The following is a 13,226-nucleotide window of genomic DNA, read 5'->3' as shown; positions in this document are numbered from 1 at the left end:
CGCGAAAACGACGGGGCATAGGCATAAGTTTGACGTGTTTTGTGTGTGCGTCTGTCTGTGCCATCGTATTTCCTGAACGCATGAAACTATTTCGATTTTTTTTTTGTTTGAAAGTCTAGAATCAGTCGCTTGTGTTCTTAGCTATATTTCTTTCATTAATTAAATAGCTCCATGATGGCTGCCGTCACAAAATGACTGATTATTCATGTATAACAATTGAAAAGGCATGAATAGTCTAAAAACGTTCACTAGGTTGAAAGTCGGGGGTTTTAAATGTATATAATATGCTGTCTTCTCGTATTTATGACGTAATTTTTTTTCCACTCAATCACTTATACGGTACTTTTATATGATTCTGTTTCATAAAGAGTGTTTATTTCACAAAAATAGTTACAACGTACCTAAGGCAATATTAACGACGTTATGCATATCAGCATGTTATTCAAAGAACTATCGTATCGCTATGTTACATTTGATAAAACTATAATTTAATAGAGTTCTGTTGTAAAAGAAACGTGTATCTACAAATCCAATGTTATGATAACCGAAATGTTTAATGTCTATGTAAATACTTATTAGGTATATGCGATATGTCTTATGTCAGCAAAAGGTGTCGAATGTGGTTTTATGCTAGTCCGTTGATGTAATAAGGTTTTCCTGGTGCTATGTTACATAATGGGGAAGTGTCGCCGAAATGTACATGTTTCATAGTTTACGAAGTCGGTGTAACAAGTTAATACGTTGGTTGATTTAATTAGTTAAAAGAGAGAAGCTAACCCAATTAAGGTTTTATTCAATTATTCTTGTTAATAAGTGCGACTGTTATCATGGCACATAGGCCCCTATCCAATAGTGAATCACTCCTCGTGAGCAAAGTGAAGTTCGGTGTGCCCATAAGAATTTCACATTACAGCTGTTTACTTATGATTAATAATTAAAGCGGTTTATAATACAAACTTTCTTCCGCTATTCTACACAATAAAGCCCGTCCCACCGCATTGCGTCGCCCGCCCGTGTATACCTTTGATGATGACATTAGTGTGATTTTAAATAGTTACCTACCTAGTTTACCTATTTAGTTAACACCCTAGAATTAGGGTATCGAATGCCAATTAGATTATTCAAATCCAATTGTTAGTTCCATAAATTAGTTCGTACTAATAAAAATACTTCCATCTCTTATAATTTAATTCCTTTTTATTTGGAATTTCAAAACTTTATATACCATATAGCCTTAAATTTGCTTAAATTCTTTAAATGATTTTTCAAATATTTCAAGAGATCGGGGAGTGCCCGTGCCGTTAAAAATTAAAATACCCCTTCACTACGAAGGGTAAGGGTATTTACTGTCTATGGTATATCTTAATATATATAAATCTCCTGTCACGATGTTTGTCCGCGATGGACGCCTAAACTACTTAACCGATTTTAAATTAAATTAGCACACCGTGAGCAGTCTGGTCCAACTTAAGAGATAGGATAGCTTAGATCTTTAATTATAGTTGCAATTTTATTTTATTGCAAATTATTTGTCTATAATTAATTGACAGTCACATGTTATAAATATATATATATATATATATATACTACTATACTCATTTAAGGCTTAGCGATACTGAATACTTTAAAAACAAAATCGAACGCAGACGAAGTCGCGGGCCACAGCTAGTATATATATATATATAAAAGAATTTCGGAATTCTCCACAACTTCAAGTCTCGGGACACGAGATAGCTAAAATTATCAAAAGTCCCGGGTCTAATAGACAGGAGTGGTCGCGGAATCCTAATAAATATGGATATTCCAATGTCACGTGGTCGCCACGCGGGTTCCGTTACTCTTGGCAGGACAAAGCTCCTCAGCAGCAAATTCCTCAATTATGGCTTGACGATACTGAATACATAAATGTTGTCACATTTATGAGGACTACAGTGCTAGGACTAAATAAAAAATGTTTGAAATTTTCTTGGTTAACCTTTAGCATGCGAATCCAATAACAACACGATTTCGATTCTTCCTTTAAGGATTACTATTCTTTGTATTCTATTCGTTGTGGAATAGAATCCCAGGGCCGTGCATTGTGGAACTCCCTACAAAAGACCTATGTCCATGATGATGATGTTTCTTTGTAAGTGAAATTATATGACGACGATACGAAATAATCTTACAAATTGCCAAATTCACTGGTTCGGGTCAACCTTAGTAACCAATTCGCTATCGACTAATACGAGTATGTAGTGGTGCTGTTAAGACACAAATTATAAATGCAGTCATTTTTCATAGAAAATTCAATTTATTTCAAATAAGGTAAAACGGGAGTAGGTATGTCCTCGGGACGGGCATTTACGATTGGCAATGTTTACGTGATTGAAGGTTTTAAATAGTGGGTGATTAAGGCTCCAAGAGCAAAACCAGATATATTGTTGCCAGACTCAGTCGTTTGTCATAACATGTTGATATAATATCTGTACGTACTTAATACCATTGGTTTGTTTTGTAATTGGTATACTTGCCAATTTTTTTTTAATTATCGTAATGGATAGGTAGGTTGGCAAGCACTACGCTGCGTCCCGTTATATACGCGGGCGAAGCCACAGTGCAAATCTAGTACATTAATAAATCCAAAGTGCGGTGCCATTTAAAAAGAGATCAAGCGAAGAAGCATCTCTTCGAAAGAGCGTTTCAACCTACTCATAATTTTTTTTTCATTTTATTGTAGCACAACGAAAGTTTTTCCAGCATAAAAAAAAATTAGTAAATAACATGAAAGTAAATGATTAAAAATTAAATTTTTATTACAAAACTAAAACTAGGTCACGCCAAATCTACATGTTGTCTGTGGAATATGTTCGTATTATTTTCATATTTGTATTATTATAATTTCATGTTTTACGACCACTGACTTAATATTTATGACAGATGCCGATTTTAGAAATTATACTGTATGGCTATATGAACTAAGTTATAGGCAGAAACAGGTAGTGTTTCTTATCTAGGTAAATGCCGTTATTTTTCATTAAACAAATAATATATCACTTCAGTAGGTCTTAGTTATTTTACTTTTTACCCGACTGTTTGTTGTGGGCTCTTTTTAGACCAGCAGGGCTAGGACGGGCAGCACAAGCTAGCATTCATAGCTAAATGGAGGCGATATAATTTTGTCTCCTACCTGTGCTAGCCCTTCTGGAGACATCATTTTTATATCAACCGATTATATCCCCTGACAAGGGGTATAATTAACGTCTCCACCTGCTATCTCTGTCTGCGTCTACATCTGCCACCTGCGGGAACAGGGAATAGGAGAAGTGTACCCCCGTTTTTATTACACGTTTATTATTTGTATAGCTTTAATTATCACCATCACCTCACAATTATATAAACCTATGTGTATGAACGCTTTATAAGTGCATGTGATACGGGCCTACATGTAAAAATAATTTTCGAATTTGAATGAATAATCAAAGGGCGCGATGCGATCCACAATCTTGATTTTTTAGGTACTTGTGTGTGGTATATTTAAACCCTAAATATATACTAATACTGTTGATAGATGGATACAGGCCGCTATACTAGGCTTCGCTAGTCTATCGCAATACGTCACGAGCATGTCAAGGTCATCAGTGACGCGAACCCATATATTTTCCCCTTAAAAATAGTTAAACACGTGTTAAGTGGTTTCCCCTTTAAAAAATGCTCTTAAACCTTGTAAATGTACCTAATGTGTTTTTATTTTCGTTGTTAACAGGTGCACATTTGCGCCGTGCAGCATCTCAAGAGGCAGAGAAGCGTCGTTCTTCGCTCGGCAATGTGCCCACAGCGCGACACCGCGCTTCTGACGCTTTCCTCGATCCGCATCACGCGGCCATTTTGTTTCGAGATTCAAGAGGGGTGAGTGGTTGCGTGCTTAACCTTGAATCATGCATCTGTGCCCGGCGAATCGCTAAATGGACCCCTATGTAGTAGGTTTACAAGTGATTATCAATCGTCACGGCTATGACTTGTAAAGATCATACACACATTTAGTAAAAAAGCTGCCATGCTCCCTATTCCTACGGAATGCTTTAATATAAAATACTAAGTAATGATTAGTCATTACTTAGTATTTTATATTTCGGAAGTGGATACTTAGGTATCCACTTCCGAAATATAAATAATGTTTTAGTCAACCATGAATAAAATCTTTTTGATTTTCGCAGTTTGGGTCTCAGAACTCTTTGCGGTAAACATACTTAATATATATAAATATTTATTTTGGGAAATATATGAAGGTATGTTCTAACTTTAATTTCGTAATTAAAAAAAAATATATCTCTTCATTGCACACCACAACAAGTTAAGAATATAAAAAATGCAGACTGTTAATAAGACTCCAAAAGGCACCCTTATCTTACCTTATCGACTAACTAGGATAGCTCTAGGATAATGTTTTTATTTTAGAACGTACTGTACTTATGTATTGTACAGACATATATACATTGGAGTTGTAGTGCACTGAACGCGGTTACAATGTGCCTAATACCTATATACGTAGTGGTTAGTCATAAAATTCAAGAACGCGACGTTCATGGTCAGTAATGCGATCTAATCTAATAAATCAGTACACTTCTGATAGGGTCTATTTACTTGGGACATTATCTATGGGCCCCTTAGTAGTATTTTGTACATTTGTACTTGAAAATCGTTTTTTCTAATGACTTACACCAATTTTTCAAGTATTTAAATATAATCGTTATTTGATTAAAAAAATATCAAAAGACACTTTGTAGTTTATAAATTGAGTAGGTATTTTCTGTCAAAATATTTGCTGAGGGAATTTTACTAAGAAAAGTAGAAAAATCAGTGTTGGTTCTTGCATAGAGAACTGGCGCATTCAGATGCAAATTTGGGGTGGCGGCCACCCCATCGGCATTCCTTGTTTCTAGTTCGTCGATTGCGAAATTGTTGCACAGCTATTTATGCGTGCGCCCGTAGGTACAATTACGACAACGACAGCAACAATGACTATGAAGTCTTACAGTGCGAAGTCATTAAGAGGATCCACCAAATAGGTTGTTTACTCATCACTTATTAAATCAACTAAGTTCATTAACACGGCGATAAACAAGGGTGAGGCTTCGGCTTTCGATTCGGGAGACCGAGTTCGATCGTTCGATCGTGCAGAGGCACGTACCTTTAACTTTCCGGAGTTCCGTGCGTTTTTAATTTAAGCAATGGAATATCACTTGCTTAAATGGTGAAGAAAAACATCATGAGGAAACCTGCATGCCTGAGTGTTGCTTTTAATGTGCTCAAGGTTGGTGACCAGTAGGTACGCACTTGGCCGGGAGTTGGACTAGGGCCTAAACCCTTCGCATTCTGATAGAAGACTAGTGCCCTGTAGTGGGCCGGTTTCATTACGATGATTATCACGGTTGGGTTGAGTGATCTCACTGGTGAGATTTTTTTCCAGTAGTTCATCTGCATCATTACGATGTTTTTAAAGTTGAGATTTAAGATTGGGGTTGTGGGGTTGGGATGTGGGGTTTTTGGATTTTTTCTGACATTTGAAAGGCGCTCTCCGTTGAAGTGCGACTTGACTATTTGGAGCTATACCATGTTTATTTGTAAGGCCCTTATTATTAATGCTCTACTCAATATCTCGATAATAATTAACAACTAAATCTTTTTGTCAGTCCACATATCACACCTGTAAAATATAGACCGCTTGCGCATGAAACAGACAATGATCAAACACTTTTACCTGCTAATAACGATACCATTTATGTGCATATTCGTGGTCCCAATAAAAGGATCTGAGGGCCAAGTGTGAGATTTTCTTATTAACTTATTCGATTGCGTGAAAGTTAAGTACGGTTTGTATGGTATCGAAAGAGCCTTCGATTGACAGTACGGTTTCCCAGTGTTCTAACTAGATGGCGCTCCTTTGATACCATACTCGATCTTATTTCGATACATAAATCAAAGTTAACTTACACTCCATCGAACAAGTAAACGTACGTAGAAAATCTCACACTGGACACTTGGTGTGTATTGCGTGGCACGGCCTTGGTCTACGCTAACTAACGTACTCCGGGCCAGTACTGTTAATTTTTTTGACAGATAAAATGTTAACAACATTTATCCCCATAGGCACGATTAAATGGAATCCAGGATTTCGTGATCCGAAAACTAGACCAACGATGCAGTTATGGCATTTTGAATACCTACTAGTTATCATCACTAGGAACTACAGGAATCTTTTATTCATTGGAATTCGATTCGTTACTCATTTAGATACCTAAGCTAAGTTGTGCCATTTTGTTCTATACCTATATTATTTATTTGTTACAGTTGCCAGTGGCTGACCCGTTTTTGGAAAAAGTCAGCCTATCTGATTTAGGTAAGTTTGTACTAATTCAATTATATTTATATCATTTAATTTACAAGAATTACTTTTTATCAGAACACATTTATAATCCTACTTAAAAGGAATGCTAAAATTAAACAGGTAGTTCAATGGATAGGTATATAGAAAAAAAATTGCTGATGGAACAAGATACGTAAATCTGTGTAAATAGTTTATACAGGTGTAAGGTATAATGGAAGAATGACGCTTCATAAAATCTTGAGACAAGACGTCGCTTGGTGCGGGACTAAATAAGGAAATCAAAGAAAACTTAATAGATCCAGCAAAATTATACTTAATTTATTTCATTTATAATAGTTTCTCTTATGAGAATCTCATTATTTCAGTCTGTATGTTAAACTTTGTTAAAAATGTCTGTAGTTTATTCTTTATTTTATACATGCAGAATCCAAAATTCATGAAATATATACACAAGAATCGTTTTCTAAATAATATATAAGATGGATACATTTGTGCATACGAGTATATTAGGTTATTTAAATGTACTCAGTTCAGCTACAACTAGTTTGAATGATAATTTAGTGTGACCGTTTTAGCTATTTTCGTGTTTAAATCCGCTCGGTGACTGAGCGGGCACTGTTATATTTATACACTTCCGACAACGTATTGACGGTCTACCGACGTTGCGATTTGTTAATTAAATATTTGTTAACGAGTATTTACGATATTAAACTAACTACTTGTATTGTGTTGGTACCCGACCTGTGTTGCTGTTCCACCTGTGAACGTTTTACACTACGGACATCTGGGACCGGTTGAATTTTGCATTTGAATTTAAATATAATAACGTGCATAAATCAGTGCGTGCCGGAGTATGGAACTCGGGCATACCGAATAGGAGGCCAAGGCTTTATCACCGCAGATCTAGGCTATCATCGCTCCTCGCTGCATTTAGGGATGACGGGAGAGTTTTGGCAATGTAATAAGTTGAGACCAGAATGCCGAGCTGGGTAGCAGACAGATTATAAACAACGTGTAACCGAATTGCGAAATAATGTTATGAGGAAACACCCTGTAAAAATATGACATGATTTTAATTTTGCATATGATAAATAAAATGACAAATAAAATAGAATTAACAGTGCTTAAATTTTAAACTTCACCCCTAACTCCCATTATACAAAGACTAACTAAAAACAAAATATAGGTTGTGTCAGGTAATCATTTACATTGGCATGAACTCTAATTTTGTTTGATATATTATTGTGTCCCCCAACATTGGGGTGGTTAAGAGAAATGAATTTTAGGATTGAATAGCTACAATCAAATCAATTAAATTGGTGCAAAGTTTACTGGGTCTAGTTGACCTATAATATAAAACAAAACATATACAAAGCCGGTTAAAATAAAATCTTAAACAAATCGGGATCCGATTTTAATCTACATACGACTTTTATGATACATTTGATTTTGATATTCTGTCTATAAGGTAGATGTCATGTATACAATACCTTTTGTCTATAGTTATGAAAGGTATTGATTCTCAACGTCTAAAATGCGGACGTTAGCCTATACATGAATACAGAACGATCCCTTTTATGCAGTATCAAGTGTTTGTCTGCTGCATTTATCAGTGCCAGCTCGTATCAATAACGTAGTCATACGTTTTAAAATAAAAAAAATATACTCAGCATTGTCGCGTGAAATCAGCAGAACTTCTGTAACTGTCTTAAGATCGCGACAAAGGAGACGGCAACGGAAGCTCTTATACAATCTTGAGCCTGGTTGTGAAAAGATGAAAGTAGTGACAATCCATAGCTTTTTAATTATCCAACCCTCACTTAAATGTCTGCGGTCTTTGTTGAGAGTTATATGAATCCCACTAAAAGTAAGGCTATTTATACCAAACGACAGGTTTTTGAAGAGAGATTGAGAAATGAGCCAGTCCTTAACGGCTGAACGATTTCGTAATAACGAGCCCAAGTCAAGACGTGTAAACAAGACTTTGTCTAGAAATTTTACTTTTGCCCGTACATCACGTTACTGAAGTGGGATCAGAAGTCTCAACATATCTTCTTCAAACTTGGAGAGTAACTTGTTGTTATTGCTTTATTGTAACATCCGACCCGTAACTGACGTCTACTTTCCTTGGGAATGTTTTTGTAGATAAAATAAGCATAGCATATTTACTTTTCCATAGAAAGTAATTCAAAACATTCTAATAAATAAACTTATATCAACCTTATTGACGCTACGCGATGCGTACCTAATAAAGTGACAGGAGTCACTTCACTGATTTCTTACAGTAAAAACTATGACAGTGGTTTACTTAAAAACTATTAGCGTTTCGGTTTCACAGATAAAAGAGGCTTTAGAGGTAATAATGTACCTCTAAAGCCTCTTTTAGACTGCCTAAAGCGGTTTTCATTTACACGTTGTCTGCAGATCTTCTTTATCTGATTAATTCTTTTTCGATGTTTGTTTCTGATTATCATCTCTAAGATCTGTTATACCTATCTAATCGTAATCGTACAATTTTTTCTTAGATTTCAGCAATTCTTTTCAATGTTGAACTAGGTTATGACGCTTTTTTGCAAACGATCAAAACTTATTTATCAAGTTAAGAAATCCTTTGGTCCCACCAAAGGTCTATGTAGGCATCTAGGTAATAAAATATGCTGCTACTCGTTACTAAATAGTCCTGATATTTTGGTAAGAAAAAAATAAATAAAATGGCCTGCCTTGTGTAAGAAAGGGACAGAGACCATACCTTACACCTTATAAGAAGTACCAGAGTCAAAAATTTGAAATCGAACGATACAATTCCAAACTTATAACGATTTATTATTTCCAACAAGTCGACATACTAGTGGTGAGTTTTTGACCAAAGTGGCATTAAATGGATAAAAACTTCCTCCCATACAAGTTAGCAGTAAAACTGAAAATCTAAGTAGTAGTAGTGAAACGCAAAGTTTTAAATGTTTAGAGGCTGCGTCAAAAACCCTTTAATTCCAGGCGTGTAAGGTACAAGTACGGGTACCTACATGTATTTCTGTTTGAAGGAAATAAAAGCACTAGATTCAATCAATACTTCCAATCCCTGAACACTAGCTAAACCCTAAGGAGATTTCCACCAACATCTAGGTTGTACTTCAAATAGTTTTAAGTGACAATGTGAGATGGTCGCAAAAAGAACATCCGGCTAAGTTTGTTGTGGGATTCCTAATAGCGTTTGGAACCATGTATTTCAGTTTTGAGTTTAACGCATCGAGTATCTTATACCAATTATTTTTGGGAACTGCTACGTTCTTTCTCTCGCGTGCATTTTAGCCCTGTATAGTAAAATAAATGTCGAAACAATAAATTTGCCAGAATGTTTTCTTTTGGAGGACTTATTTAAAGTACCTAATAGAAAACATGGTTTAACTAATATAGTATTACGATATAGCAAAGTGCACGGGTTTTAGAACTATTAATATATAATAATTATATTATTATAATATATAATATTTGATTTCCAATTGGCTATCGCTTGACGTACGAACGACCAATCATGCATGATGAGGTCTAGGTTGTAGCGCGCTTGTAAAAATGCACCTATGCACTTTTGCTCACATGTTTCATAGGAAAACTTATCAATGTCAAAAGATATTTGTACATATTCGTATCCTGAACATGATTTAGGTGCTTATCGCGATTGGTTTAAGCGGACGCCATCATGATTTCAACCGATTGACGTCCACAGCTGGACATGGACTGGTCTTTTGTAGGGAGTCCCCAAAATCTACGATCCTGAGCCGCCTGTTTCTAGCGTATCCCTTGATCCCGGCTTGATTTCGTCTGCCCACCATGTTGGGGCCGACTCACACTGCGTTCACCGGTTCGGGATGTGTGCGTGTGTGCATGTGTGTGTGGAGTGCGCTACTCCAGCATCTACTAAATATATGCTAAACTTTAGGAGTTTATGATAAACCTAAACTCCTAAGCTTTATCATATAGTTTCAAAAAAATTATTTTGTAATATATTTTGTAACGGGTTCGTTGCCATCGGGATCCGTTTACTAAGCTTCCGCTGTCTTTCCATCTGTCTGTAAGACTGTCAGCGGGTTTCTCATGATACCTAATAGGTTGAGTTGAAATTATTACTGAATGTGAAAATTCCATTGCCGCTATATAACAAAAATAAAAAAAATTAAGATCCCCTTTAAAGTTACGTATTATATGCCTTTTCTTTAACGCACTAGTACCATTTGGTGTTTCATGTTGCACCTTGGTGTGCAAATCCAATCCAATACTATTTGAGCCGGTTTTTTAAAATATTGGCTTAGTTTATAGTCGTTGCGTATATTATAGCCAAAAGTTGAATCCAAATCCAATCATTATATATCGCTCGTGAATTGTCTTTGACATTTTACGACAATCTATCCACCTATTACCACGACTCCACGTACCCTTGTCTTTGGAAAGTTTTAGAGAAGCACATAGCCAGAAGCTCTCGAAGGTGGTTTTGAATAAAGCCTGAATAAGATTAACTAAGGTGCCGTATAGAGCAAAGGTGGAAATGGATATAGAAGCTAGCCTTTGATGACTGACTCGTGACTATTACAAGCTGTACCTTTGCTGACGCAGTGGCTTTGCTTAGGTGAATCCTTTGTGTACTGTGCACTATGCAATAATTGGAATTGTACTGTATTTTCAAATCTTTGGTTTATCGTCAGGAATACTTTTCTTTCAAACTATATAAAGTGGAGCCGTGTATTGGTTGGAAAATAAACAAACACACGGCATTTAGCTATTTATTAATTTGTTTATTATTTTTTTCGTTTTTTTTTTTGGCAAAAACTTCTATGTGATTACTGCTTTTGCAAAAAAAAAACCTTAATACACATAATAATAATCTATAACATAGACTAAACATTGCCGAAAAAGTGCAGTTAATTTACAATAGTAGAAAATTTTAAAAGCATTGAGCAGAGCAGTATGGCAATAAGTGTTGGGAAAAAGAGTTGGTACATAATTATGAAGAACAGGAAGCAAGATAAATATATAGTTAAAGAAAAAGATACATCAAAAGTATTTTTTTAAAGATTCAGTTTTAATTTTCTTTAAGGAGCTAAAAAACAGGTCCACGTCGAAAAATTCATCGTTATTTAGTCTCACAGCACAATAAACGTATCGGTTGCACGTTATTTTTATTAGGTATACATTTAGGTATTTATTGTCTTTGGGTTGCACTTGGTGGTAGATAAGTGAAATTCTCCGCATAATATCGCCTTTTGTCTATATTGTAAAAGATTTGTTCTCCAGCGAAGAGTACCGAGACCTTGGTCTCTTGAACAAGTTTCTGAAGTTGACTTCGAATCTTAGATAGGCATACACTTACTCGTTTTTATTTTCTATTATGTAAGAAATCTCGAGGAAGAAAAAGTTGTAACAAATATATTACATTTCGGTATTTTTGCATACACACAAATAAAATTGAATTGTCCGTCTGATGATTTTATGATGGATACCATAACCCAAACAAACGTCTCTGTCGAATTTGAACGACTAAATCCATTGATAGAAGATTATACAGGGACTAACATAGACTACTTTTTATTTCGGATATCTATCCTTCGGGTGTTGAAAGACTAGTTTCAAATTTTTCCAAGTCAGGTCATTAAATTTTGCAGTTAGAGTAATCTTCATCGTCAACCCATTACCGGCCCAATACAGGGCACGGGTCTCCGTGGTCACCACGCTGGCCAAATGCGGTTTGGTAGACTTCACAGGTCCTCGATAACACTATGGAGAATTCTCAGTCAGGCATGCAGATTTCCCTACGGTGATTTTCTACACCGTTACTTGCTTCAACGGTGTAGAAAATCACCGTAAATTGCCAAAGTTTAAATCGCACATTGAAAAGATAGAAAAGAGGCAGGCGACCGAACTCAGCCCACCAGGCTATCAATTAGGTTAATATTTTAATTAGAGATGATACCATAAGCTTTCTTTTTAAACAACTATAGTCTGCTAATGTCAGGGCCACATCGCCGTGTCATCCTTAGTAGCGTTGCGAGTGACCAATCATCCTGCTCGAACGCGCGCTTTTTGTTTGTCCTCTTGTGGATGTATACTCGAATGCAACTAAGAATGAAGGTAGGACGCCGCTGTTTGGCCTTGCCTTTATCGCGGAGGTCCCGTTTTCGATTCCCGGCAGGGAAATTTTGGAAATTCTAATTTCTGAATTTTCTCTGGTCCGGTCTGGTGGGGGGCTTGGCCGTGGCTAGTTACCACCCTACCGACAAATACGTGCAGCTAAGCGATTTAGCGTAAAAACCTATTAGGGGTATGACTACCATACTCTAACAGGTTAGTTTGCTACCATTTTAGACTGCATCATCACTTGAGATTGAGATGCACACCGTCAGGTGAGATTGCAGTCGAGGGCTGCCTTGTAGAAGAATAAAAAAAAAATCCAAACTGAAGAACTCCAAACGCCCATACGTACTAAAACAGTAAACATTTTAGTCAGTTTGTCACAGATAAGTAGTGATTGAGGATGTATAATAGCGATGTAAAATGTATTATTAGTTCGCTGAAAACAATTTACTGTCATTGTGGTTTTATAATTAATACAATGTAACAACATAATATGCCTACACGCTTGTCACTGTTTCCAATTGCTTACTGCAAACAAAGTTTATTCATAACTACATGGTATTTCATTGTTTGTCGTTACCGTGTAGTTTCGTCTTTAATTGCCGTAAAACGCAACCTTAATTTCACCTATCAATATTCCAAACGATATCGATAGAAGCGCAACATGTACACTCGAAATCGATTCGGCTAAAGTCTGAAATGTGAGCTTTAAGTTATGTGACATGGGGAAACTTTT

General features: G+C 36.0%; 1 protein-coding gene across 4 annotated transcripts in view; it reads left to right on the top strand.

Moving 5' to 3' along the window:
* The window catches only part of LOC120635989, a 135,556-nt gene that overhangs the window by 87,808 nt on the left and 34,522 nt on the right, over positions 1-13,226 (top strand). For all 4 annotated transcript variants that reach the window (XM_039907211.1, XM_039907210.1, XM_039907209.1 and 1 more), the window contains exons 10-11: positions 3,746-3,888; positions 6,331-6,379. In XM_039907211.1, coding sequence (XP_039763145.1) covers positions 3,746-3,888; positions 6,331-6,379 — 192 coding nt within the window. The remainder of the gene's footprint in view (positions 1-3,745; positions 3,889-6,330; positions 6,380-13,226) is intronic.

Source organism: Pararge aegeria, chromosome Z (genome assembly GCF_905163445.1).
Source record: "Pararge aegeria chromosome Z, ilParAegt1.1, whole genome shotgun sequence".
Taxonomy (NCBI): domain Eukaryota; kingdom Metazoa; phylum Arthropoda; class Insecta; order Lepidoptera; family Nymphalidae; genus Pararge; species Pararge aegeria.
The sequence above is the reverse complement of the archived record's forward strand: the minus strand, read 5'-3'. Positions and strand labels throughout refer to the sequence as shown.